Below are 26,689 nucleotides of genomic sequence, written 5' to 3' on the forward strand. Positions count from 1 at the left end.
CCATAGGAAAGTAGACCTGGAATGAGTTTTGGGGGTTTGGTTCGTTTTGCATGATCCGAAGGATGGTCTGTGTAGACAAACCTGCTCTTGGCTTCCACCTCTGAAGCCTGAGGAGAGGCTGGTCGTGCTGAGGCTGGGGGGAGGTCCCCTTAATGTGTCCCCCACCTCAGATTGCCTCACTGCCAGCCCCCAAGAAAGAGCAGCGGGACCCTCCAGAGGACCCAGGCTCTGGGAGTTATCGGCTCATAAGGTGGGGAGTGGAAGACGCTGCAGAGGGTTGTGGGGAGCGTTGGAGGGAGCAGTGTTCTCATAGGGCCCAGAGGTATGGCCATGCTGGGGAAGTGGGGGGATCCAGTGTCTGTGCAAGGCGTGAGAGGGGCATCGAGCCATATCAGGACATTGAACAAGTCCCATGGGTTTTCTGGAGCCAGGAGGCCAGGACGTGGGGCTCCTACAGGCTCCTAGGTCCGTGTTGTGGTGGGGAAGGTCTCTGGGCTCTCATGTGTGTCTGGGTGAGGGGCCATTTTGCTGTGATTAGACTACCGGAATCTACATGTGGGATCTGAGCCAGTGTCTGGGAGGATTCAGGTCAGAATCCAGGGGCTAAGGAGGTGGGATCCAGTGCCTGGGAGTGTCAGGGTCTGTTTCCTGTGGGTGGAATTTCAGTATTCAGGGCCTGCGTGAAGGGATTAGAGAGCCAACAGCTACGGTTGCCAGGACCCAGTGGCTCTGCCTCTGGGCTCTCGTGACTGTGGTGTTAGGAGCCAGGAGCCGGTGTCTCAGGGCTTGTGGATCTGGAATCTGGTGGGCTGGGGGCTGAGGATGTAGTGATCTGGCAGTCAAAACAGAGGGATCTGGGACCCAGTGAGGTAAAGGAACTCAGGAATCCACTGGCTGGGATGAGGGGATCTAGGATCCAGTAGTGGGGGCCCCAGGATCTGGGCATCACATGGCCAGGAGCTGGTGGCTGAGGTTTCTTAATATTCAGGATCCAGTGGCCAAACTTGGGAATCCAGGGATTGGAGCATGGAGGTCTGGGATCTGCCAGTGGGGCTGGGGATCTGGGATCTAGTGCTGTAGGAAGACACTGGATCTGGTGCCTGAGGGAGCTGGGGTCTGGGTGCTTAGATATAGGGATATGTGCTCCTGTGGTTAGGGTTTCAAGATTCATTAGATGAGTTGTGGGGGATCCAATGGTTAAGACATGGAGGTCTAGGACCCAGTGTGTGTGGGGCGGGGGTGAGGGGAAGGGAGTCAGGGAAATATGGAACCCAGTAGGTGGGATGTGGGATGCAGGACCCAGTGGATGAAGTATAGGGATCCTGTGGTTTGAGTAGGATCCATTGGCTGGGCCATCAGTCTCTGAGGTGTAGGGGTCGTCATGATTGAGGCGAGGAATCTTAGTGAGGCCGGGTCCTTCACCTGGACGTGACCCCCAGAGCCTGCTTCATGTTCTCGTAGACCACATAGGAGATGCTCACAGCTGGGATAACCTTCATGAAGTTGGGGGCGATGCCCCTGTAGAGGCCTGGTATGCCCTCCTGGGACAGGATGTGACGGAACAGACCCAGCATGGAGAGCTGGGGGGCGCCCTCGATGGAGGCTGGGAGGGGTAGGGGCTAGGTCAGGTCAAAGGTCCTCCTCTCCCTTCCCCCTCCCACCCCTCAGGGCTGGGCCAGGTGGCAGTTACAGCAGGATAAAGGAAGGTTAGACTAACAGCAGGACCTACCACTCAAGAGTCAGGACTTCTACTGGCCTTGGAATGGACTGTTCACCTTTTCACTTCAATCTGGAGGGCCCAAGTTTGGGGACTATTCAAAACAGAGTAGGTATGAGTGTGTGTAGTGGGAGAGGACACAGTAGTGTCCTCTTCCTGGAATGATTCGCACCCGCTTCTCCCAGCTAACTCATCCGTGCAACCTCCATTCTAAAGCCAGTTCTTCATGGAAGCCCTCCTGGGCACCCCAGTCTAAGTCAGGCTCCTTTTCCCCTTTATTCAAACCTAAATCCATACTCAATTGTGGAATGGCTTATTCGGCATCTTCCTCTCCAGCCTGTGAACTATATCTGTCTTATGCCCTGATAATCCTTCAGTGAAAATCATGGAACACAAACGCTAACATTTCCTAGGAAATTCTCAAAATAGATTCAGGGAGAGTAGGGGAAATCAAGGAAAGAACCCATGAAAGAAAAATACAGAGAAACACACGATGATAACCAGCCTGGCCCTGCCCCTCCTTAACCCGTTCCTCACCTTTCCTCATTAACCCAGCCTTGCAAATTAGATCTCGAATGACCAGCCCAAATATGCTGAAGTCTACCAAGTGACCTCCCAGCTAAGATTTCTAGGGCCCTTCCACCACTCGTTGCATCCGCTCTCCTAGTTAGGGCAAAGGGCTCCCATTCCATGGTCACAAATAGGTACACTGAGGCCCAGAGAAAGGTTGGGAATTGGTTGGGCCATTCAAATCTAGGAGTATTCCAGCCTGGGATTCTACCTACCCAGGAGGAAGACTGGGGAAGTGGAGGTGGGACCCAAATTGTGAGACCTTCCCACCCATCCTCCCACCCAGGCCTCACCTTGGGCCTGCATACGGGTCCGGACCAGGGCCAGGGGGTAACTGGCTATCTGGCCACAAGTGCTGGAGATAGTGCCACAGGCCAGGAGCACGAGGATGCCAGGGTCAGCCGAGTCATGGCTATATTGCTGGAGCCACCGGTTCTTCAGGGTCTGGGGTGAAGAGGGGAATAGGGTGGGTTGAAGGTGGGTGACACTAGGACCGTGGCTTCAGAGACCTCGCTATATCCCATGACAGCTAGTTCAGCACTTTGTACCCCTAAATGCAACACAACCATTTTACCTGCACCTTCTCACTCATTCCCCACCTCTACCCTCTATGGTATATGGAATGATGGCTCCCCTAGTCCCTGGATCATGTGACTATGGAATCTTACATGGCAAAAAAGAATTTTGCAATGGGATTAAGTTAAGGACCTTGAGATGAGAGATGACCCTAGAGTATTCAGGTTGGTTCAATGTCATCATAAGGGTCCTTATAAGAGTCAGAGAAGCTCTGGCCAGTGTGACTCAGTTGGTTGATGTTGTTTCGTGCACCGAAAGTTTGCCAGTTCGATTCCCAGTCAGGGCACATGCCCAGGCTGTGGGCTTGATCCCCAGTAGGGGGCATGCAGGAGGTAGCCAATTGATGTTTTGCTCTCATATCGATGTTTCTCTCCCTCTCCTTAGACATTCCCAGACCTGCTCTTTGGTCCACTGCTACTTTTGATTACATAGCCTGCTTTATTATCTTCTGTGAGTGCATCAGGATCTAAAATTACTTATTTTCTGGTTGACTTTGACTGGCTTCCTAGTTTGTTGAAGTGGTTTCCAGGAGGGCAAGGGCTGTGTTGTTCTCGTTTGATACAGCAGCCTGCCCAGTGCCCAGCAAATATGGGGTCCCGACTATCATGTGCCCTGAGACCCCGGAAGGCTGAACTGCAGGGGTAAGTGAAAGAGTGAGGCTATCTAATGCCTGAAAGGGTTCCCCAGGGTCCCCAGGTCCATGGTGCTTCTCTACCCTAGGATTGTCTCCTTTGGTTCTGGAGTTCAACTGAGTCAGCCCCACAGGAATGGGTGGCCCGTGGGCAGATCCCAGAGGGAAGAAGAAAGGAGAGAGGGGCGGGCTGCCCACAGACCTCGTAGACGGCCAGATCGATGCCCGCGTAGGGAATGATGCCCAGCAGGTTGGGCAGGTAGCCATGGTAGAAGGCACGGGGCCCTTCTCGCTCCATGATCCGCCATGCACAGTCCAACAGCCCCTTGTACTGGCCCGTCCGGCGAAGGGTCAACCGTGTCTTTAGTACCTGGGGAGAACCCGGTTATCCCTGGAAAGTTGCCTCTGGAATCACTACACCCAGGAAGGAAGACACCTATAATAGCTACTCCTGGAAGGAGATACCCTGAGAATAAGTGAATTTAAAAAACCGCTTTCTCTGGAATCTTCTAGTATCTCTAATCTCCATACTTAAAAATGGTTACATGTGGCAGCCACGGCTAACAGTCTTCCAATATCATGGTCCCTTCTCCCTTAATAAAAGAAACCATAATTTTCAGGAAATTATGGTCCATAGCCTTAGAAATAAAGATTACATTTCTCAGTTTCCCTAGGTGTAGGGCCATGTGATTAAGCCCTAGCCAATGAAACAGAAGCAGAAGGAGAAGAAGTATGTGTAACTTCCGAAAAGCATCCTTAAAGGCAGGGAGATGTTCTTTTCTCTGTCTATTCTTCCTTCTTGGCTGGAATGTGGATGTGATGATGACTGGAGCAAGAAGTCATTTTTGTCCACAAGGTGGATGCTACACGTGGAAATGGTGGAACAAGATAGTGGGAAGGAGCCTGTGTCTCTAACACTTTGAAGCCACATGCCAGCACTGAACTGCTCACCGTTAGACTTCACTTATGTGATTTGCGTTTTCCATCACTCAGAATCCTACCTGACGCACTACACAACCTAAAACCTACAATGATTTCTCTGAAAACAGGTTTACCTAGAAATGATCCCCTTGGGAACAAGCATTTTGGAAACCAGCATCCTTAGAAGAGGTATGTCCATAAATGGCTTCTCCCACAATGGCTGTCTAAACAGTTATAACCAACACCACCATCCCCAGAAGTCACATCTCAAATTGCGGTTCCCAGGGAGGCTAGACATGAAACAGCACTGCTGTAACAGGCTACAGTCTGAGTCAGGCAGAGGCAACGTTACAATCCCAATGCTTATCACACCATGAAGAGAAATGATGATTGCAGGCCTCCCCACCCTGCAATGGGGCCTCAGTCAGGGTCCCCCCTTCTCACCTCCATGGGGTAAATGATGGTTTGGGCTGTAGCACCAGCCAAGGATCCAGCCACAAAGCGCTCCTGCACATGCAGTGTCTCCTGCTGTCCCCGAATGGCCCGCTTGAACTGAGGGTGGGAGACACAGCGGTGGGCAGGACCTCAGGGGGTGAGCTTTCCATGCACTTGGACCGCCCCTTTACTGTCCTCCTGTCATGGGCATCATGCAGGGGAACAGATGTGCACTCCTGGGGACCTGCAGACATCCCCTGCCCCCAAGCCAATCCTCTGAATCCTAACTCATGCCTCCCCACAATTGCCCCTACCTGCTCATAGGCCATGAACTTGATAGCTGACTCAGGTGCAATCTTGAGCACATTGATCCCGTTGCCACGCCATAGAGAGCGCGCGCCGCCCTCTTGGATCATGTTCCGTAGGCCCCCAAGGATGTTCAGCTGGTTGGTCTTGGAGGAATGGACCTATGCAGGGAGACAAGGTGACTTTGCAGTCCCTTCCAGGGGCCCAGGTCTCAGGAAGAGGGTGCGTCTCTCCAGGGCCCCTTACCTGCATGAAGACCTTGAGGCGGTCCAGAGGGGCTGTGCCTGTCCGTGACACGGCGCCCGCCACTGCACCGGCCACCAGCTGCTTCCACCACATGCCGGTCAGCTTCTCCTGCTCTGAAAACTCATCAGGGATAGTCAGGCACTCGCCAATGTCCAGGACCTGAGGATGCAGGGGTGGAGAGATGTAACACAGCTCTAAACAGGGGTGTCCCCAAGAATCCTCAGACACCCAAACAGTCCATCAATGAGTCTTGGAGATTCCCTACCAGATCCCACAAAACATCCAAGTCAGTCATCTGTCTCCCATGTAAGATCCTAATATCCCTCCTTGGGGACTTCGGCCAAATCCCATTGAAGGATTTGCCACATAAAGATCCCTCCAGAGCCAATCAGATCCCTCTGAAGGATCCCACTCAAGGGTGTCCCACATAAGGATTCCAGAAGATCCTTCCAGGGCCACACAAGATCCTACAGGGGACCTCTCAGATAAGGCGCCTCGCATATCCCTCCCTAGGTCTCACCAAATCCCATAGGGATTTCTCCCACAGAGATAATCCCTCCTCTAGAGTCCTCCTATAAACTTCCCAACCAAGCCCCTCCATGAATCCTCTCATGAAATTCTGCACCTCCCAAGAAGATCTCACCATATCCCACAAATGGATCCCCTCCAAATGCATCAGTTCCTACCAGAAACACTGTTCAGGAATTCCCCCTCCCCCGGAAATGGCAATCTAGAGCACCCCTCCCAAATTCCCGTGGATCCCATTGGAACCTCTGGAGGCAGTGGCTTCTTGTCTTTTCAGCAGCAGAATCCTTAATTGAGGCATTTAAAAACCAGAAAGGGAGCTGCGTGGGTTGAGGGTAGGAGGCCAGGTGCCCTATTTGGTGAGCTCTTTCCTCCCTGCGCTCCCAGTACCCACAGCTTGCTCCCAGAGGCCCCTCAGGAAGTCTCAAGGGCTCCAATCAGATTGCAGAGACCTCCCTAAATGGGTCTTCAGCCCCCCAGTTCTGGATGGAAGGAAAGAGGAGCCGAGTCTCATTCCTTGGCTGCTCCCAGTGGCTCCTCCTTCTAGAGCAGTGGTTCTCAACCTTCCTAATGCCTCGATCCTTTAATACAGTTCCTCATGTTGTGGTGACCCCCAACCATAAAATTATTTTCGTTGCTACTTCATAACTGTAATTTTGCTACTGTGATGAATCGTAATGTAAATATCTGATATGCAGGATGTATTTTCATCGTTACAAATTGAACATAATTAAAGCATAGTGATTAATCACAAAAACAATATGTAATTATATATGTGTTTTCCGATGGTCTTAGGCGACCCCTGTGAAAGGGTCGTTCGACCCCCAAAGGGGTCGCGACCTGAAGGTTGAGAACCGCTGTTCTAGAGCATCCTGACCCAGCCCCTCCGTACCCTGGGGAGACCTGAGCTAGGCCCCCAGGGGAGGAGGAAAGCCACCCCCACCTCACCGTGGAATGCTTCCAGAAGTAGAGCACGTCTTCCATGTTCTCCAATGAATGCAACAGGAAGTGGTCACGCCATTCCTGCCAGTCGATAGTCATAGTGCCGTCACGGTCCATGCTGGGGGGTGGCATAGAATCAGTGCCTGATGCTGGGGGGTGGGCTGGAGTGAAGTTCTGGTTGGATTTGGAGGCAGACCAAGCTCGACTGCACTGAGAGCTGGCCATTTTACAGTGGGGGAAACTGAGGCTCAGAGCAGTGAAGCAACTGGCCCAAGATGGACTTGACTCCAAAGCTCAACTTCTCAGCTCCGACCACCCTGGTACTTGGTCTAAGGCCCAGAGGCTCCAGGCAATCAAGGGATCCCAGGGGCCAGAGTTACCTGGGATTCTGGACCCCAACTACTCACCTGTGTAGAATTTTCTGTGCCTGCTCCAGAGAGATAGAAATGCCCAGAGCTCGGAAACTCTGCTGGATCTCAGAGACATCGATCTGACCTGGGAACCAAGGTGGGGAAGTGTGTGTGTGTGGGGGGGCCCTGGGGCCGAGGAGCAGGACAGTTTGAAATGGGAGTGGTTTAGCAAGACTGGGGATCCAGAAACCTGGGTGAAGTTTGTGGCAGGGTTGGAGAATCCCTGCCCCGCTGGGATCAGAGAAGTGGGACTGGGCAATGTTGGGGATCCTCTGATCCATGAATAAATGAAGAGGTGAACGTTGGGGTAATTATGGGGCTCCCTGCACCACAGAGGATCAAGAGGTGATATTGAAGACCTAGAAGATACTATGGGGAGGAGGGTCTCTGTTCCATAGGGAATCCGGGAGCAACAGGGGGGCTCTTTGTCCCTTTAAAAAATCTAAGGGTAAATAATAGGGGTCTCACTCCAGGAAGAGAAGGTTTGATGGGCTGGCTGGGCCCCAAACCACCTACCTAGCTGGGGGTGAGGAGGGTTCCCAAAATAGCCTGTGAGTCATCAGGGAGAAGCGGGCCTTACCCCTCCTCCTGGCATCACCAGTTCTGTGCCCATTGGCATCTCCCCGGCTCCCACAGCCCCATCCCTGGGCCTTACCATCCTGATTCCGATCCAAACTGTGGAAAAGAAGCAGCAGGCGCTGTTCCCGCTCCTGCAGGTATTGGGTAAACTCTTCAAGGTCCAGCCCGCCATCTGGGTCAGCACCACCCTCTGGGGAGAGGCCCTGGCAGCGGGGAAGGGACAAATGGAGCTCAAGGAGGCTGCTTCCCATCTGGAGAGGGCATAGCCAGCGTATGTCCCAGGAGCCCAGGGCCCCTGGTGCCTAGAGGACAAGGGACAGGGGCATTCACCCCTCCCTCCATCGGCTGGCTTGTCAGCAAGCTGTCCAAGGCCACAGTAGGGCTCTGGGGTGGATAGCGGTTGTCCAGTTTTCCCGGACAGCAAACTGAGGTTCTCCAAGGTCAAGGAACTCATTCAAGGTTACCGAGTTGGGAAGTGGGAGGTAGCACTGGGCTCTTGTCTCTGAAAGCCTGTCCTCCCAGCTGTCTTACAAAATCCTGGCCCTGTGGCAGTTTCAGCAGCTCCCCTTAGAGACAGCTCTGGGCAATGTGGGGCAAAGACAGGTCCAAGCTGAGCGGCTATAGGGCCTGTGCTTTCCGGCTGGAAGGTTGGACTGGAAGTGTCAGGATGCTATAGAGCCATTCCAGTAGCATCTGGGGCTGCAGGTGTGGGGGACACCTGCATTGGGCCAGGGGCAAGTTCATGCTTTGATAGGTGCATTCCCGGAGGAGGTGGCCTCGGACAGGATCGGGTCCCTGGCTGGGACAGCCTGGGGCACGGAGCCAGGTCTGGGAAAGGGCAGGAATGTAAACAAAGAGGCTGGGCAACGGGTGGGGAGGGCAGTGGTGGCCCAGAGGAGGGGGAAGGGGAGAGCCTGTCGCCGGGGTGGGAGCAGGGTATGTCTTGGTCTGGGCAGAGTTGACCCGAGAGCGTGTTCGGGGCGGTGGGCAGGAAAGCAGACCAGACTCTATTCTCAGGAAGACATCCCCTGCCTCTGGGGGACGAGGGTGGGGACCCCAGCCGAACCGCAGGCTCCCGGCCACCCTAGCCCCGTTTAGAGCGAACTTGTTAGGCCCAGACACCGGTGGGCAAGGGGAAGGGAACAGAGCCGCCCAGGTTGGGCACAGGTGCTGGAGTCCAGCCACAGGCAGTTCCCAGCGGCTCCCGGCGCTCCATTCAGGGGCTCGGGTTACCCAGCGCCCGCGGGGCGCCAGCGCGGCTCGCCTGGCAGGGGTACCTGTTGGGCGGCGCGGTCCGGGTCGCCCCCGCTCAGCCGGGCCAGCCCCTGGCGCAACTCCTGCACGTCCACGCGGCCGTCCTTGTTCCGGTCCAGCTCCTCGAAGAGGCGACCCCAGCGCTGCCGCCGCTCTGCTTCGCCCGGGCCCCCCCGCATGGCGCCCTCCGGGGGGGAGGGAGGCCCGGCAGCGGCGGCCTCAGCCGGGGCTTCGCGGCACCCCCTCCCCCCCGGGGCCCCACAGGGCCAGCTCCGCGGCCACCGCTACCGCAGCCTCCGCGCTGCCGGCCGGGCTCGGGCACTGGCAGGAGGCAGTGACTGCTAGCCGTCGCCGCCCGCGTCAGAACCTGCGTCGCCTTCCCGACCCTCTGGGGGAGGAGCCGGGGCGGAGCTGGGGGCGTGGGGAGGGTTGTCGGGGATGCTCGGGGAATGGCACTGCCTAGGGCACAGCCTCGGGGTTCGTTCCGGGAAGAGGGGAGAAGCGCCGGGTAGATGCGCGATCTCAGTTGTTTCCAGTGTGCCGCCTCCGCGTGCCTCAGTTTACCTTCTGCCCAAGGTGGCACGGTAGGGAGGTATCAGGGGTTGGGCTCCGTCATCTCTTCCCACTGACCTCCTTCTCCTACCAAGGTCTCGTTTTCGCCAGCCACGCTCAAGAACCAGCCCAACGCCACCTGGCCCTCCGTCTGCTCGCCGCTCACTGCACGTCCCCCCTCGGCCACAGAGACCGGGGAGCTCGGCGCGGCGCTGCCTCGCGTCCCTTCATGCCGCCCGCTCGCCTTCTTTCTCTGCCCCACTCAGACCGGGAAACGGAAGACCAACGCGCGGCGCCGCTGCAAAGTCCATTTCCTATTCGCCAAACCGCGGGAGCCTTGCCCGCCGGCCCGCCTTGCCCACCCACCCCGGGCAGCCTCGGGCTCCGCCTCCCCGGGCTCGCCCTGCAGTCTTTGGGGGCCGCGGCCCCACCCCGACGCCGGGCTGAGTGCGCTCTCCTGACCAGCCTCGGGTGGGGGTGTGGGAGGAGGGGGTCTCAGTGTCCCAGGCGCGGCTGGGGACCTGCACCGGGTGGCGGAGCGCAGTAGGCGGGGCCCCAGCCAGTCGTGCCCACGGCAGCTGCCGAACGTCCCTCCCACTGGTTTCGGGCGCAGTTTCGCTATTTATCATTAGGGGGAGGGGCGCCCAGATCACTAGACAGCGGATAATAATAACAGCTCACACGGACACAGAGCGTGGCTCATGCCAGGCCTTTTACTCACCTCTCGGGTCGCCCCGCCAAGCCCTATGAGGCAGGTGGGACTGGCCTTCCCACTTCCCGGGTGAGGAAACAGGAGACTATGGCGCTCTCCCCAGTCCAGAGCCCAGTAAGGGCACAGCAGGAATTTATCCAGACCTGGGATCCTTACCCATCACTCTATACCCTAAAAGGGATGAACTTGCCCGTGACCATCCCTCTTCACCCTAGAGTCCCCAAGAGGAGGTCGTCTTATTAACGTCGTTCTTTATCCAAAGATGCAGCCGTAAGGACTGGTTTCCACTCAGCTTCTGCCCCAACAGGTGCGTCTCAGACCAACAAGCCTCTTAGAGATGCTTTTAGGTAAAGGTGGTCCTTGCAGGTGCCCTTCATCATGGGGGTTACAGATGTTTCCCACGGAGATACCCCAAACAGGTGTTTTCTCAGCTACATCCTGACAGGTGGGCCTGTCAATACACATACACCTCTGTCCCGCTGCCCCCCGCCCCCCCCCCCCCCCCGCAGGTGCTTCAATGTGGCTGTGCCTCCTACAGATCTTCTCAGGTCTTTCTCTCATGTGAGCTCAATTCTATGCAGATGTTCCTCATACAAGACTACAGTGGGGCCTTGACTTACGAGTGTCCTGACTAACGAGTTTTTTGAGATACCAGCTGTCTCTCGGCCGATTTTTTTGCATTGAGTTGATAGAGTAATTTGAGTTAACGAGCTCCTTAACGAGCTCGGTCTCGGAAAGAATTAAACTCGTAAGTCAAGGCCCCACTGTACTTCCTTCACCTCACAGGTATGCTTCTCAGCAGAAATCCGCCCAGGAATGCGTTGTACAGCGTCCCCATCCGCACGGGTGTTTTCGTGTTAAGCATACCCCCGTATGGGTCTGTTTCCGTATAACTGAGTCCCATACAGGTGTACTTAAGTGCAGGTGTGTCTCATACCGGTCTTGCCAATACATCTCCACACAGAAATTCCTTATCCAAGTGTTGTTCATTCCAGAGGTGAGCCATGCAGCCGCGTCCTCAAAACCGTGCGCCGGAACGCCTCAGCCAGGTGTTGGTTACAATACAGCTGTTCTACACAGCTGTTTTCCACACAGGTGTGCTTCTGGCCAGCTGTACGCCAGATGGGTGGGATTCAATGCAGATGTCTCCCACAGGTGTGTTTCTTACCTGTCCTTGCCGATGTCTTTTCTACAGGTTCGCTCCCATGCAGGTATGTACCACGCAGGTGTTATTTCATGAGGGACTCCCCATCTGGGTCGGCCCCAAACAAGAGTGGCTCATGCCACCGTGTCTCCATGCCTCGTGTGTCTCCACACCTGTGCGGTCTTACAGACGTCACCGCAATCCACGCGGGAGTTTCCTCTTGCACTTCCGCGCTCCCGCTCCTCTTACTTTTCCGCATTACAGGATTGGGTTCCCGTTACAGGTGCGCACGCGGCGCGGCCCCACCTCCCGCCTGGCTCCGCCCCCTCATCTCGTTCAGGTGCACAAGCCGGAAGTGCGCTCCCCTCCCAGGTGAGTGACTAAACTTTCCGGGTCACGTGAGCGGGAGGAGCCGGTGTGGTCCGGCCGAGCGACCGAGGGACGCACGGAGGGATCGAGCGAGGGAAGCAGACCGGGAACCTGAGCGAGATCAAAGACGCCCGGGCCAGGTAGGGAGGCAGGTCGCGCCGCTCCCCTCTCCCTACCCCCTTCCCTTTCCAGAGCCTAGGAATGCACTTCCCCGAGTTAATTTTTAATCTCTGACCTCTGGCGGCGGGGCGGGGCTGGACTCCCGGGTGCCCTGGCGCGGGTCGCCCCTCCCTGGGCCTGCGCCGGGGTCAAGCCTCCTCCCCCACGCCCTGGCCTTTCTCCGTCTCCCGCCCGCAGGTGCCAAGTCGTAAGTACCTCTGGCCCGAGATGCGGTAGGAGCGGCGCGCAAGAAGCCCTGTCCCTGGTGCCACCAGCCTATCTCCCCAGGCCCATGGCGAGCCCCAGCCTGGGGCTGCTCCTGGCGCTCGGCCTGCCGCTGCTGCCGGCCCGCTGGGTCCGGGTCTGGGGGCAAAGTAGGTACCGGCAGGGGCGCTGGGGATCCGGGACACCGAGAGGTCAAGAACTGGGGAGCGGGCATGGAGTGCCTTGGGGGCAGCAGTCTACAAGGTCAGGGCTGGGGATTTTGAATTCCTAAGTCCTTCCTTGGACGGGTCGCAGTTGGTCTAGAATTCCTGAGTTCCTGATTGGGGTGGAATTATGAGCTGGAGGCAGAGGAGGCCTGCATATCTGAGTCTCTGTGGTTGAGGTGTTTTGGGCTGTCTGGGAGCCTGGAGGAGGCCTGCCTGCCTGGGGCTCTGAGTCCAGGATGACCACCAGGCTGGCCATATGGGTGGACCCAGCCATTTAGTTCTTCCAGTTTCAAGAGCCTGGGGTGGGGATGGGGGTGGGAGTGGAATCAAATAGATACTCCAGGGAAAAGCAGGATCTGTCCAAGAAAAGGCCAGGTAGGTGAGGGAGGGGAGAGGAGGGGACAGTTGGGCTTTGACACCATCTTGTCATAGCCCCCAACTCAGCGCTAACTGCAAACTACTGTGGGTGGATTCCTCACTGCTGGGCTCCACTGGGCTGAGGGTGGCCAGAGTAGCAGTACAGCTGGCGTGGCTCCGACATGCAGAGCACCCACAGTCAGAAGAGCAGAGTTCTAACGGGGGTGGGGGTGGGGGGGTGAGGGCAGGGGAAATCCCCAAGGAAGGGGGCAGATGTGCCAGGATGGGAGTGATAGATGGAGCTTCATTTATTCTCTCTACCACTTCCTCACAGCATTGGACCCCACTGCATACGAGAATAGCACCACTACCACCCCATACCCCAGCTTCAATGGGGCCCTGGTGAGTTGGGGGGTATATATGGCATGAGGGCAGCAGGGATTCTATTCAGGATGCTATCCACAAGTAGCAGGTGGAGGGGCCTAGATCCCCAGAGGTGGCAGGCCAGGATGGGGGTTGGCATTGGAGAACCCTAAGTGTGAGAGATCAGAATATCAACATGACAATTAGGGAGAGCCAGGGGCCCAGACTGGGGAGACCCAGAACCTCAGGAAGGGAGTGGATGGTGGCATGTGCAGTGGGTCAGGAGCCCTACAGGCCTCTCGGGAGGAGGGGGGGAATTGCTAGGAACCCAGATGTGACGGGTGCTTGGAAGGGGGACCCCAGACATGGCAGGTGTGGGGGACTGGGAGCCCCAAATGTGATAGATGGGGATCAGGTGGAAGAACCAGATCACCAAAAGGAGCAGGGGTGTGTGGGGGGGATTAGGAACCCGGGATGCTTCTAAGGTGGGGGTGGACAGGATCCCCAGATTCAGGGAAGTCACACCTGTCTCCTGTCTCGCAGTCTAAGGAGGCCACCACTGCCATCATCGTGGTCTTCTCCCTCTTGGCTGCCCTGCTTCTGGCTGTGGGGCTGGTGCTGCTGGTGCGGAAACTGCGGGAGAAGCGGCAGACAGAAGGCACCTACCGGCCCAGCAGTGAGGAGCAGGTGGGTGCCCGAGCGCCACCACCCCCCCAACCTCAAGCTGCCTCCTGAGGAGCGGCTCATCTGAACGCTGGGGTCCGCCACAACCACCACCACTACCCAGGACTGTCTAGCACCTGCTCCCACACAGCATCCACCACCGAGACACGAGCCCACGATGGCTCAGTTGGACTTTGGGGCCATGGGGCACCTGCCGGGCGGGCTCTGCGAAGCATGTCGCCTCTGCATGACTCTGCCTGCAATTGGGGGTGCCGGTGCTAGGGGCCCGCCTTTCTGCTTGCTGCACCGTCTCCACACAGGCCCGACAACCCCCCTCTCCTTTCCTTTCAGTTCTCCCACGCAACCGAGGCCCAGGCTCCCCAGGACTCCAAGGAGAAAGTGCAGGGGTGCCTGCCCATCTAGGTCCCCTTCCTCTCTTCATCTCCCTCCCTTGCTGTGTGACCTTGGGGGAAGGCTGATCCCTCTCTGAGCCTTCAAAACCTGGGCTTAAGAATAGAAGGGAGAAAGGTGCTTCAAAACTCTGCCCCTGAGGGCAAGGGAGGGTGGGGATGCTGACATTTTATATATATATATATGTGTAAAATTGGTAGTGAGATATAATAAAACTTTTTTTTGAACTGGTGGAGGCAGAAATTAGCCTAGATGGAGGAGGTAAATGCAGGGCTCATAGGCCGTGGAGGATGAATTGCAAGGTTTCGAGGATCTTAGGGGCTGGGAGGGTTTCCTGGAAGGGAGGCTTTTCACTACCCTTTGGAGCCAGCAGGAGGCTGCCCCAGTGGGGAAGGTGGTGGATGGGATGGGTTTAGGAGCAGAGAGAGGGCCCCCAGGTAAACTCACCAGGAAAAACCAGCTTTGGGCTCTTGAGACTTTATTGAGAGAATGGCATCTCCTCCAGATGCCTGGTCCTTAACCTTCAAAACACTTTTTAAGCTCAGCAACTCTGGGCCGGTTCCTGGCCTGGGGCTCCTGCCGGTTGCTAGCGGGCACAGCAGGGGCTCTGGGGCTCTCTGGGAAACCGAGATCTGAGGTAGAGTCAAAGGTTGGAGATGTCCAGGTGATATCCGAGTTGGGCTTTGTGGGTAGCAGAGGTTGGGGGCTCTCTGGAGGGCTGGGATGGGTGGGCACTGTGGAGAGCTGGGCGCAGGAGCTCTTCTCGCCTCTGGGCTCTCCGGCGGCCTCATGGAGAGGGGAGAGAGGTGGGGTTTGTTGATGGGGCTCTGTGAGAGAGGATTTGAGGTCCCCGCTGCTGCTTGGGTCTGCAGAAGCTGTTAACGATTGGGTTGAAGAAGTGATTTCTTGGCTGGCCTCTGAGACAGTGAGGTTCTTTGAGGACCTGGCGGTATCCGGAGGCTGGCGGTTTTGCAGAGATGGCAGGCCGGCAGGCAGGGATTGGGAATGGGGTTCTGGGGGGTCCTCCTCATCTGGCTGCCACCTTTGTCTTCCTGGTAAGTTAGGCTGGACGGGGGTGGGGGTGGGGAGATTAGCAAGTTGCTGGACTTTAGAGGGGGAGGGGGGTGGCAAGATGGGTGGGCAAGTGGGAGAGGACTGGAGGGCTCACCAGGCTGAGGCAGCTGTCCAAGTCCTCTCTGTGGCAGCAGTCTAAGCTCTGGCTGGGCCGCAGGCTGCCTGTCCTTGTGGCTCCCGTGCTCAGACTGTCTAGTATCTCACTCAACAAATCCAGTTCTTCCCCAGACCCCAGGAAGCTGCTGTCCAGAGCTTCCTCTGCCCAGGAGTCCTGGGTAGCCTCAGGGCTCAGAGGGGGTGTCCTGTGTGAGGTTAGGCAGCCTCAGATATCTGCCCCCAACCCCCAGCTCCAGTCTGGTGGCTCTGGCAGGTTTGAAATTTGGGGGTCATCTTCCCCATTAGTTCTGGCCTCCCACTTACAATATTGCCCCCTCTCCTGCCTTTGAGCCTTACCTCTCCCCCAGGGACTCAGAAGGTCTCTCTTCCTGCCGGTGTCTCCTGCTGGGGCGAAGGGGCCGGTTCTGCAAAGGACAGGTTTGGAGGGGTGGGGCCCCAGGAGCTAGAGTCAGGGGAGCTGTGTGAAGGAGGGTGAGTGTGAAGCGGGCATCAGGTACTGGGGTACACGAGGAGGGAGGCAAGTTGTCTAGATGGAGATCGAGGATGGGTGGAGGACTTGGTGATAATTCCAGGTGTGTGTGTGGGGTGGGGGCGGGGCATCTTACCTGTCCAAAGTGCTGGGTGATAGGCAGGCGCTGCTGCAGGTGATCTGAGCGACTGGTGAGGGAGAAAGCCCTGAGGGAGCCCCCCCTCTGCAGGCTAGAATCCCTATCCTAGGAAGAGGTTGGATGAGCCAGGAGCCCATTTCTCCATTCCCCCCACCCCTTGGTCATTAGCTTTACCTTGTACATCAGGAGGCTCTGCATTCCCTTCAAGCCACTCTTGGCCTATGGAGGAGACAAAAAAAAAAAAAAAATAGATTTGAGGTGATTTGACACGGGACATTTGAGAACTCAGCCCCCTGTTCCCTAGAACAGTGGAGTCTGCCATCTATTCATGTTTATGTCTCACAAATGTATTCACAATTCCCCATGCGTCACCTAAGGAGTCAATACACACTCTCGCCCCCTTGACTAATACAAAAGGACTATTCCTGGGGGAAAGAACCCCCAGATGAAATGGGGAGTGGCAAAAACAGAACATCATAAAAATGTGTCCGTGTTCAAAAGCCGAGTGAAGAATAAAATTGAATGGACAATTTGGAGCTGCAGAAGTTGGCCCCAGGAAACGGGCTTGGGAGAAAACCCCCAAAAGGATAGAAGTGGGGTTTGCAGTGTCTGAGAAGGACAAAACAAACAAACAAACCCAATGAATCTTGGTTGCCAATTTTAAATAGGAAAGAAATCCTGACAAACATGAGAATAGTGAATGGAAAATGAAAGTGGGAAAAATTGTTAATGGTTTAACTGCTGATTCAGTTGATAAAAACGTGCACTTTAAATGTGGGGTTAAAATGTCCTCTGTCACCCCAGTAAACGGCCTGCCTAGCCCAGCCTCACCGAGCGGTACATGTTTCTGACAGTTGGTTGGGTCTTGGCCTTGACGGAATGCAGGAGGGCACCGCCACCTTTCTGGAGAGAGAGTGCCAAGGGAGAGAGGTGTGGGCATCTGGGGTTACCCCAGGACCCACCTCACTCCAGGATTGTGTGACCCCAGACAAGCCCTTCTCCCTTTCTGAGCCTCAATTTCTTCACCTCTATAAATGAGCAAAATGATGACCCTACTGTTGTGGGATTAAATTAATCCAATAATAAACAAGACAAGTGTTCAATACCTTTAGGTTGTCTGCCCAGAGCTGGTAGGAGCGAAGGGTGCCTGGAGTGAGGAGAGAGCGTGGTCATGGCAGGCATGCTCAGGCTGGGGGGGCTGCTGGGGTGGGGACTCCGGGCTAGATTCAGGACTCACCTGAGGAGGCCCCACTGCAGGTGATCTCCTGCTCAAACAGATCTGAGAACCCCTCTCCCGTGTTAAGCCTCTCCAGCCGGCCATCAATGAACTGGGGATGGGAGAAAGGATCAGAATGCAAGGACTAGGAGTCCTCTCGCCCTCAGGAAGTAAAAGTCATTCCTGACCCGGCTAGGGGCCCACCCACAGGACCCAGGAGGTCTGGAGGCCACCTTTGGAAGCCAGAGGTCCAACGGCCTCCTATAGCCCCAGGTCAGGACCTGTTATCAGGGACCAGACCCCGCCCCTCACAGGGACCCGGAAGTTAGATTCTGCCACTTCGGACCGACCCACCTCTCAGTGACTCTGGAAGAGGTTGACCCCACCTTCAGAGACCCTAGAACCCACTCCCGCGCTGAAGGATCCTGGAGTCCAGCCCACTTTCCTCCAGGAACCCAGGAGTCCGATCCCGCTCCAGCCCCCTCCCAGGTACCCCAGAGTCCCGGACCGCCGCCTCCTTCCTCCCAAAGGATGTGCGCATCTGGACACGCCCAGAACTTCCGAAGACGGCACGGACTCCCACCCTGATCCTGGAACTTGGTTCCACCCTTATTTCCCCAGGGCCCAAGGAGTAGATTTTGTCCCTTAGGAAATCAGGACGGGAGCTCTCAACTTTAAGAAACCCAGTTCAGTTCTGTCTCCCCAATCTGAAGAGGGAGATTCCGCCAGACCGACTCTAGCCCCGCCCACAGGACCCAGGCGTGGCGTCCCTAACCCCGCCCCCCAGGTCCCAATCCCGCCCTTGGGCTCTGGCGCACCTGTTTGAACAGCTGCAGGTGCACAGCCCGCCGGTGGAAGGCCTGCAAGGGAGCCCCGGGCTTCTGGGCCAAGAAGGCTTCTTCACTGAAGGTCACAGGCTGGCCCTGGAAGAAGGATCCTCGTCCTGAGCTCCCGGAGGCTCTCCTGGACACCAGCTGCCTCCCTTACTCTACCATCTATCTATGTAGCAAATGTTGATTGAGCGCCTGCTCTATGCCTGCTCCTGTGCAGGACCTGGTGAGCCAAGTGGAGGATTTGGGCTTTTACCCAGAGGGAGGTGGGAGCCCTAGAGGGCAGAGGAGGGAGGAGACCTGACTTGGGTGCTCACAGGTGATTTCGGGCCGCTTCAGGAGGGACAGACTATCAGGGTGAGGGTGGGAACCGGGGAGAGGGGACTCATCGGGGAGGCAAGCACACTTATCTAGGTGAGCAACAATGAGGACCAGACCAGGGTGGAGACAGATGATGGGGAGAAATGGGCAGATTCCAGATGTGTTGTTAAGGCAGCCAACAGGAACATCAGATACTTAAAGGATAGAATTTCCCCCTCCCTCAAGTTTTTATAGAATAGTGGGAAGCTGAGGGAGGGGGTTGAAAGTCAGCAGATCAGAGTCCTGGGTTTAACACTCACCTACCACGGGACTTCTCCAAGCCTCAGTTTCTTTACATGTAAAATGGGACCATAATGGCACCTATCTCATAATACTGTCATGAGCATTAAATGAGATAGTAATAGTAGAACCTAGCGTTTGAATACTCGTGATGTGCCAGGCACTATCCAAGCATTTTACTCACACCATCTGTTTGGGTGGGTACTATCTGGATCTCATTTTATAGATGAGCAAGCAGAGGCATAGAGTAAACACTCTAAATGATATTATCTTCCAGGGTCCACTAGGCCTCCTCCTCAGCATCCCCCCTGCTCACCGGGCTGCAGATCAGCGCATCGCGGTACCCCCCAAAGAGCAGTGCCTGGGCTTTGAGGAAAAGACGGGACACCCCTTCTCCTGGGGCCAGCGCGACCTTTTTTAGCCTCAGCCTCAGCAGGGACACCTGGAGGACAAGGGAGCGCGCTGAGTGGGTGGGTTTGGGGCCTCCCTCTCCCAGACGCTGCGGGAGGGGGGTGATACTGACCACGTCGGGAGGCAGCGCCTGCACGTCGTCGAAGGGCGTCTCTAAGATATTGGAGTCCACGTTCATCATCACGACATCTTCCAGGCCTTTCTCCAGCACTCTCTGTGTTGGAGGGTGGTAGGGGGACCGCAGCTCAGAGTCCGAGGAACCCTGGCGGAGGAGGGTATCTGGGGATGCAGAGGGAGGAGAACTCCGCCCATCCTTGCAGTCCATGGCCGCTCCCACTGACCTCTGTGAGACTGGCGTGGACTCCGATGAGGTAGGGCATGGGAGCGCTGCGGACGACCCGAGGGAGCAGGGTCACGCAGGCCCTACGCCCTGGTCCCCAGCCCCCCAGGCCCGGCCCCTCCCCAGTCTCCGCCCCTCACCAGCAGTAGTCCAGCAGGTGCGGCGGCAGTGTGGGGATCAGCACGTGCTCCCATTGCATGGGGTACAGGAGGGCACAGGACGCGTGCACACACGAGGTCAGCTGGGGACGGGTGGGTACTGTGGATTCAGGGCCTGGACCCCCAGCTTCAAGAACCCTCTCTGGGGTGGTTCAAGAACCCTCTCGCAGCTCCATTTCCCACCCACCTCACCTTACCCACCCGCTGCTAGGTAAGAGGTGAAAAGTCACACCCCTTTAGGAAGCAGGTGGAGACCTAGAATTTGGCAAATTACAGTGCTTGGAGCAGGTGGCGCCAGGAAAGACAGGTCAGGTAAGAGGTGCTCACTCAGGGGGAGGGGCTGCGACTGGCCTACGATTCAGGGCAAGTCCTAGGGTTCGGGGCTAATATGCAACCCTCCGGGATCCCTCTTCTTAGGGGTAGAGCTGTGACTAAGCCCACTAGCTTAGGAGTCAATACAAACTTGTTGTCCCAACAAGGCGGAGCTAACAGAGTCTCCCTAGCCCCGCCTCTAGGGGTGGAGCCACGACTCAGCTCCACTGACCCTACCCCTAAAGAGGCGGAGCTAAAATTTACCTTCCTTGGTCCTGCCCTAGGGCTTCAGCCTCCGCGACCACCCTCCCTGCCCTTAGGGGCCGAGCTGGAATTTAGCGCTCCCGGATCTCGCCCTCCAGAGGGCGGAGCCAGTGGGTGGAGTCTGGACTCGGCATTCCCAAAGAGGAGCTTGCAAACGGCAGCTAGACGCTACCCGCGCTGACTCCCCCCACCCGAGTGGAGCCAGCGTTCAGCTCAACCCTGACCTTCACAGGGGCAGAGCCAGGACTTTGCCCTCGGTGACGCCGGGTGAGGTTAGAGCAGGAATCCGCCCCCGTCGTCCCGCCCCCAGGGACGAAGCCCGGTCCCGGCCCCTCCCGCCCGGCTGGCCCCGGCCTCACGGTGCTCAGCTTGCTGGCGGTGATCAGGACCCTCCGCTCGGCCAGGAGCGCCGCGAACAGCCCCACGATGTTCTCATCGGTCACCGCCACCACCAGCTCGGTTAGGTTCCTCTGAGGGACAGAGAGGAGCGCTGGGCGCCAGGGACGACAGGTTCTGGCAGTCCCTGCGGGTTTCGGGACCTCTTCCCGCCCCCTCGGAGGAGTCCACTCACGTTCTCCGGAATGGATGGCAGGCGGCCGGAGTCAGGGGCCACGAAATAGGAAAGCTGGTGGTGGTGGGAGGGGGTGGGGTGGGGGGTGGGGAGGAGATTGGCGAGGGGACCGATTAATCAGGGGTTGGCTTCACCTGGGAGCCCAACCTTCCAGGGTCCCCAGCCCTGCTCACCGGCCTGATGTTCCCGGGGGCTGGGGGCATCCTGCCGGGCACACTGGGGATCGTCACTCCGCTGCCCTGAGGGAGACGTGTGGCTGTGTGGTCCTCAGAGCTGGGGGGCTGCCCCCCATCCACCTGGGGTCCCATACCCAGGGGTTCGGAGCTACTCACCAGCTCCACGGAGGCCTGGGTCTCTGGCAGGGTCCGCTGCAGCAGGTTTAGAAGTTCCTCGACCTCCGAGACCTGGGTGGGGGTGAGGTGTCTGAGTCAAAACCTAGCCGGTTTGGCTCAGTGGATAGAGCGTTGGCCTGCGGACTGAAGGGTCTTGGGTTCCGGGTTCGAGTCCGGTCTAGGGCACATGTCCGGGTTGCAGGCTCAATCCCTATTGGGGGGGGGGGGGGCGTGCAGGAGGCAGCCAATCAATGATTCTCTCTCATCATTGATGTTTCTATCTCTCCTCCCTTTCTCTCTGAAATCAACAAAAATATATTTTTTAAAAAAAGAGAAGAAAAGGTAGGTTGGGGATTCTGAAGGTCTTGGCTCAAGCTGGGTGTTCTGAGAGGAGCCCAGGGCTCCCGTCTGGCCTGTGAGTTCTGAGCAGGGCTGGGGGCTTGTGGGGTGGGGGGCCTATGGTTCCCGCGGAATGGGGGGGGGGGGGGACTGGTCTCACTTGGTCCTGAGCCAGGAGGTCTCCCACTGTGTTCAGCAGCTTGTAGAACACCTCAAACCAGGGATGGTGGCTGTAGAGAGAGGAAGCGGGTTCCATGAAGTGCTCCTAGGTCGAGGCTCTCCCCCAACCCCTGCCCCATAGTTCACACCTGAGGATGCAAAGACAACTGTGGGCACCGGCCCTTAGGCGGCAGAAACCAAATCTACGGGTGCCGGTCAGGTCCGTGAGGGCGAAGGTGAAATGCTGTACCGCAGGGCTGGGAGGCTCCCTGGAGGTGGAAAATGCTCAGAGACTGGTTCCCAGCTCCTTCACTCCCCCCCCCCCCCCCCCAAGTACTCCTAGTACTGTGTCCATCATCTGGGGCCAAGTTGTTAGGGCCCCTGATTCCCTGGGTGTCTGAGTCCTTAGGTCCCCAGGTCGCTGGCTGTCTGCTTTCTTCCATACCTTTCCACATCAAAAGGGAAGCAGAATTTAGGCACCATTTGCATAGCTTCCTGGGGGTGAAAAAGAGCACACACTGTGTGGCCACTCATTTTGGGCCCCACAACCTCCCGCAGGGCGACTGACCCTGGTCCCAGGGGAGCAAGGAACCAGCCTGCATACCTGGTCCCTGAAGTCTGGGGGGAACTGCCGCAGAATGGGGGGATCTGCAGGGAGAACAGGCCTCTATATTCAGGGTCTCTACATTCAGGGCCCCACCTTCCATCTCCACTCTCCTCCCCCGATGTCCTCCCCCACTCACCCTCCTGTAGGGAGGCAGGGCAGGCTGCTTCGAAGAACCAATCAAACACGGTAGGGGGACCCTCTCTGTGGGACAGGAAAGGGCTTAGTGGGTCCATGGACTTGCTTCTGTGTGTGGTTGTATCTGCACATGTGTGACTGTGTGTGCCTGTGTGACTTGCGCGACTGTGTGTGCATGACTCCCAAGGGTTTGTGGCAGTGATTGTGTAGATTGTACGACTGGGTGTGCATGGAGTGGTGTTGATTGTGTGTGTGTGTGTGAGACTGGGAGTATGAAGCAGAGTCAGGGAGTGTGACTGTGTGTGTATGTGCATAACTTGCTTGAGCAGGTGTGTGTGTGCATGATTTGTGTGAGAAGGTGTGTGTGTGTGTATGGCTTGTGTGAGCATACAGATGTGTGTGTGTGTGTGTGTGTGTGTGTGTGATTCTATCTCATGTTGGCCTGAAAGGATGAGGCTGTCCAGTGTATGTCAGGTAGGACTGCGACAGTGTGATCAAGCCAAGCCAGTGTGAGGGTGAATAAGTCCATGTTTTCTTGTGTGGCTGTGAGTGTGACTGGGTAGATGTGCGAGCATTGCTCTGGTTTTGAGAGCAAGAGGCCCTGCCTGTGCATCTCTGTATGTGAGACTTCATGAGGCCCCAGGGGCTGACCTCAAATTTCACACCAGAGAGAGGACAGCATGCTCTCCTACTTCTGTGATCCCTGCAGTCTACGCCTACCTCCCTTGTCCCCTGCTTCCGCCCACTATGCAAAGGATGCAGAGACTTGTGCTTAGGGAGAGAGATAGCGAACCAGGAGGCAACAGAAGAGGATGGGGACTGACTACAGACATACTGCCCCTCACCCGGAGACCCCCAACACTTCACCCTCATGTTGATACAAGTCCTGCACAAGCACTTGCACACAGGGACACACAATCCTCCCTCACTCTGCTGACTCAGAAACTATGATATACCAAGAGGTGAGGTGCTCACTCAGCATTACAAACTTAGTCACATAAAGGCGCAGGTGTGGGGTTGGGGGGAGAGAGGAAAGAAAGGGTGGGGGGAGGGACTGCGAGTGGTCTGAGTGTGTCTGAGGGTGGAGTCCATATTATAAGCCAGCTGAGACCAGCCTTGATTCGGGCCACCTGCCCCTGTGGCTCTGGCCTCCACCCCAGCCTGCCCCAGACCCCCGCCCCTTGGCCCCAGCCCAAGCCTGGTCTAGGAATCTTTGTCTCTAGACTCTAGAGGATGGGGGAGGGGATGCTCTTACTCAGCTCTGGATTCCATGGTCCCTGTTGGGCAGGCCCGGTGGGGCCCTTTCCCCAAGGGTTCTGGGGGCCCGTGCTTGCTCGGGCCTGGGCCCTGAGCCGGCTCAGCTTCCTGTGTGGCGGAGAGAGGAAGTTTAATGGGTGACGTCCCCGGAGGTAGGCCCCTGCCCCCACCCACTTCGAGAAAACCAGGCATCCTGTCTCCTAGCCCTTCCTCGTGATGGGTGGGCAATGGGTGGCTCAGAGGCCAGACCCCAGTCCCATCCTGCCAGGCCAGGCCACCTGTGGTCCCTGCTATCATACCCAATCCTTCCCCTCTCTGTGCAGCCCATGATTCAGTTTGCCTAAAGTACTTCCTCTTCCCTCAACTCTTCTTTCCTTTGGTCCATCTGCACCAGCTATTCCTTGTCGGACCACCAGAGGGAGCTGGGCTGCAGAATGAACACAGGACACTCCGGAATCAGACAACCAACTGTGGTCAGAACACAGGCACAAACACTTGACAGATAACACACATGCAGCCAGAAGTGACTGACACAGACAAACGACCAGAACAGTCACAGACCTTAGACAAACACAAAGATACCAAGGCATTCAGGCAGGCCACAGTCATGGACACAAACCCACAAGCTCAGAGGGGCAACACACACAAGGAGCAGTCCTCACCCACACAGGTGATAGATGCAGAGAGATAACACAAGGATGCAGCCATAAACAGTTCCAGACAGGGCAACAGACAGATGGGCACACATACAGAGATCACAGCTGTCAATGCAAGCAAGATAATAGAGAAATAGACTCAGAAGACAGACAGAAATACATAGAGCACAGGCATAGCTAGAGCAGTAACAAAGGGACAGACAAGGCCAGGGCTCAGCCACAAGTCAGATTCACAGCCAGACACAGTTATGTGCATGGAGAGAGACACAGTTGGGCACACCCAATCAGAGCTGCAGACTTAGAAAGAGACAGACACATAGGCATACAGATGCCGTGTTGAAACACAAGGATCCATAGACAAACTTTCAAACCTGAATCAAGCTTTTGATATGTTCTGTTATTATGAAAGGCAGGTCAGGTAAGTGGTTAAAAGAATGATTTTGGAGACAGAGAGACCTGGGTTCAAGACCTGATTCAGTTCTTTAGTGTCTATGTGACCTTAGGCAAGTCATTTGATCTCTATGTATTAGTTACTATTGCTGTGTATTAAATGCCCCTAAGTTAGTGGTTTGAAAGAATACACATTTATGATCTGACAGTTTCTGTGAGGACCAGGGCTCTTGGCACAGCTTAGCTGGGTCCTCTACCGCAGGGTGTCTCAGCTATAATAAAGGGTATCTGTTGAGCTGTGGCTAGCCACTCACACATGTGGGGAAAAGAAATAGTAGAAACAGGTTGTGCAAAGGCCCTGAGGTTGAATCAAGCTTGATATGATTGAGCACATGAAGAAGGTCACTGTAACTTGACTGAAGAAGGAGCTCTTTGAAAACTCCCTGTGTGACTGCTGGCAGGATTTAGTTCATTGTGGATTGTTGGACTGAGGGCCTCAGTTCCTTGCTGGCTGTTGGCCAGGCTGCCCTCAGTTCATTGCCATGTAAACCTTCCTAACACGTTGCTTGCTTTACCAACTCGAGCAAGCTGAGAAGTCAATGGAGTTCATCGAGACAGAAGTCACAGCTTTTTGTAATCCAATCTCAGAAGGGACATTTCATCACCTTTGCCATACCTTGTTGGTTAGAAGCCACTGCCAGGTCCAGCCCACACTCAAGGGGAGGAGATCACACAAGGGCACGAATGGAGGAAATGGGATCATTGGGGCCATCTGAGAAGCCATCTCCACACTCTCTGTGTCTTTGTTTCCTCACTTTGATAAGAGGAAAACAGAACTCTTACTTACCTACCAGTGTGGCATAAAGTCATTCATTTGTTTGCTCATCCATTCAACAAATAATTACTGAGGGCCTGTGCTGTGTCAAGCTGTTCTAGGCATGTGTTGACCAAGGTAGATTCCTGTCCTCATGAATCTTACATTTCAGCTGTGAGGTAAGGGGACAGACAAAAGAAACAAGTATATAAACAGATAAGTGATGCAGAGCTACTGGGCACTAATTTAGAGTTGCCAGGGAGGCTGCTCAAAGGAGATATCATTTGAACTGAAACCTGTGGGTGAAAAGGGGCTAGCCATTCACACATTTGAGGAAAAGAAATAGTAGAGACAGGCTGTGCAAAGGCCCTGAGGTTGAATCAAGCTTGATATGATTGAGCACACGAAGAAGGTCACAGCTTATTGAGTGAGAGGTAGGGTGATGGGGAGCAAAGACAAAGGTGAGAGTTTGGGTTTCAATCTGAGTGAGCCTGAAGTCATGGGGCAGTTTGGAGTAGGGAATAGACAAGTTCTTATTTGCATGTAAAAGCTCATCTGGCTGTTGCAGAAGGAGGATACACTGTAGGGACAGGGGTGGCAGGAGGGGTTATCTGTATGAACAATTATGGTGGCTTAGATCAGAGTATAGACAGGTGGATAGAAGAGGTCAGGACACAGTTTGAAGACAGAAACAATGGACTCAGCAAAAGATAGGAAGAGTGTGCTGGGTGTGGGAAACAAGGAATCAAAGCTGACTCCTAGATTTGGGGTTTGGGTAAGAGAATGGCGCTGCTTATTGGAAAAAGGAATGTTTTAGGGGTAGAATAGGGAGTTATTTTGTGGCCACATTAGGTTGGAGATGCCAAAGACAGCCAAGTTCATTGCCTAGTCTACTGTCTGCTCCTCCACCCAGTGCTGTGCTGGGCTTGCTCAGATGAGGGTTGCTGTGGGCTGGATATCCAGGCTGCCTTTCTCACACTTCTCCTGCCTCCTGCCCGCCTGTGGTGGGCCCAGTGGTGGTGGTGGGTGGGGGAAGGCTGGGTCCCAGCATAGAGTGTGATGGGAATGGTTAATTGGCTCTCAGTATCCCTCCTTTCTTCTTTCTCTTCCTTCTGGTTTGCCTTCCTTTGTACTGCAGAAGCTGGGAAGAACCACATTTCCTAGACTTCCTTGCAGCGCTGGTTTTGGGTGCAGATTTTACCAACTAGAAATGCTTGAGAGATTGG

The 26,689-nt window shown here is 55.8% G+C and overlaps 3 protein-coding genes across 10 annotated transcripts; 1 reads left to right on the top strand and 2 right to left on the bottom strand.

The window, feature by feature from the left end:
• Positions 1-773: 773 nt before the first annotated feature.
• On the bottom strand, positions 774-9,988 carry SLC25A23 (solute carrier family 25 member 23). 3 transcript variants are annotated; one of them, XR_011471569.1, is made up of 11 exons: positions 9,136-9,988; positions 7,935-8,061; positions 7,277-7,364; positions 6,876-6,987; positions 5,403-5,561; positions 5,165-5,317; positions 4,860-4,967; positions 3,697-3,864; positions 2,581-2,731; positions 1,730-1,811; positions 1,516-1,603 (listed from the first exon to the last, which is right to left on the bottom strand). XR_011471569.1 is itself a non-coding variant. In XM_070415948.1 (10 exons), the coding sequence occupies exons 1-10, from the start codon at positions 9,289-9,291 to the stop codon at positions 1,419-1,421; spliced, it is 1,407 nt and encodes a 468-aa protein (XP_070272049.1). In that variant the 5' UTR covers positions 9,292-9,983; the 3' UTR covers positions 774-1,418. The 3 variants fall into 3 exon arrangements, 2 of the variants coding, with proteins under 2 accessions (XP_070272049.1, XP_070272050.1); XM_070415948.1 differs by lacking the exon at positions 1,730-1,811 and having other exon boundaries at positions 774-1,603; positions 9,136-9,983; XM_070415949.1 differs by lacking the exons at positions 1,730-1,811; positions 4,860-4,967 and having other exon boundaries at positions 774-1,603.
• Positions 9,989-10,245: 257 nt separating this feature from the next.
• On the top strand, positions 10,246-14,506 carry CRB3 (crumbs cell polarity complex component 3). The gene is made up of 5 exons (XM_070415950.1): positions 10,246-12,029; positions 12,247-12,422; positions 13,171-13,238; positions 13,743-13,886; positions 14,214-14,506. The coding sequence occupies exons 2-5, from the start codon at positions 12,341-12,343 to the stop codon at positions 14,283-14,285; spliced, it is 366 nt and encodes a 121-aa protein (XP_070272051.1). The 5' UTR covers positions 10,246-12,029; positions 12,247-12,340; the 3' UTR covers positions 14,286-14,506.
• Positions 14,507-14,734: 228 nt separating this feature from the next.
• On the bottom strand, positions 14,735-23,704 carry DENND1C (DENN domain containing 1C). Of its 6 annotated transcripts, XM_070415943.1 has the most exons (23): positions 23,602-23,704; positions 22,348-22,412; positions 22,209-22,252; positions 22,050-22,099; positions 21,754-21,873; positions 21,606-21,675; positions 21,107-21,178; positions 20,948-21,013; positions 20,775-20,828; positions 20,563-20,673; positions 19,610-19,710; positions 19,471-19,516; positions 19,242-19,343; positions 19,035-19,160; positions 18,107-18,211; positions 17,310-17,400; positions 17,179-17,219; positions 16,904-16,975; positions 16,247-16,291; positions 16,070-16,177; positions 15,801-15,868; positions 15,442-15,649; positions 14,735-15,338 (listed from the first exon to the last, which is right to left on the bottom strand). In XM_070415943.1, the coding sequence occupies exons 1-23, from the start codon at positions 23,616-23,618 to the stop codon at positions 14,790-14,792; spliced, it is 2,331 nt and encodes a 776-aa protein (XP_070272044.1). In that variant the 5' UTR covers positions 23,619-23,704; the 3' UTR covers positions 14,735-14,789. The 6 variants fall into 6 exon arrangements, with proteins under 6 accessions (XP_070272044.1, XP_070272042.1, XP_070272043.1 ...); XM_070415941.1 differs by having other exon boundaries at positions 15,801-16,177; XM_070415942.1 differs by lacking the exon at positions 20,775-20,828 and having other exon boundaries at positions 15,801-16,177.
• Between the last annotated feature and the right edge of the window lie 2,985 nt (positions 23,705-26,689).

The sequence above is a fragment of the Myotis yumanensis genome, unplaced genomic scaffold, assembly GCF_028538775.1.
Source record: "Myotis yumanensis isolate MYYU_CA2020_CCGP unplaced genomic scaffold, mMyoYum1.0.hap1 SCAF_5, whole genome shotgun sequence".
Classification (NCBI taxonomy): Eukaryota; Metazoa; Chordata; class Mammalia; order Chiroptera; family Vespertilionidae; genus Myotis; species Myotis yumanensis.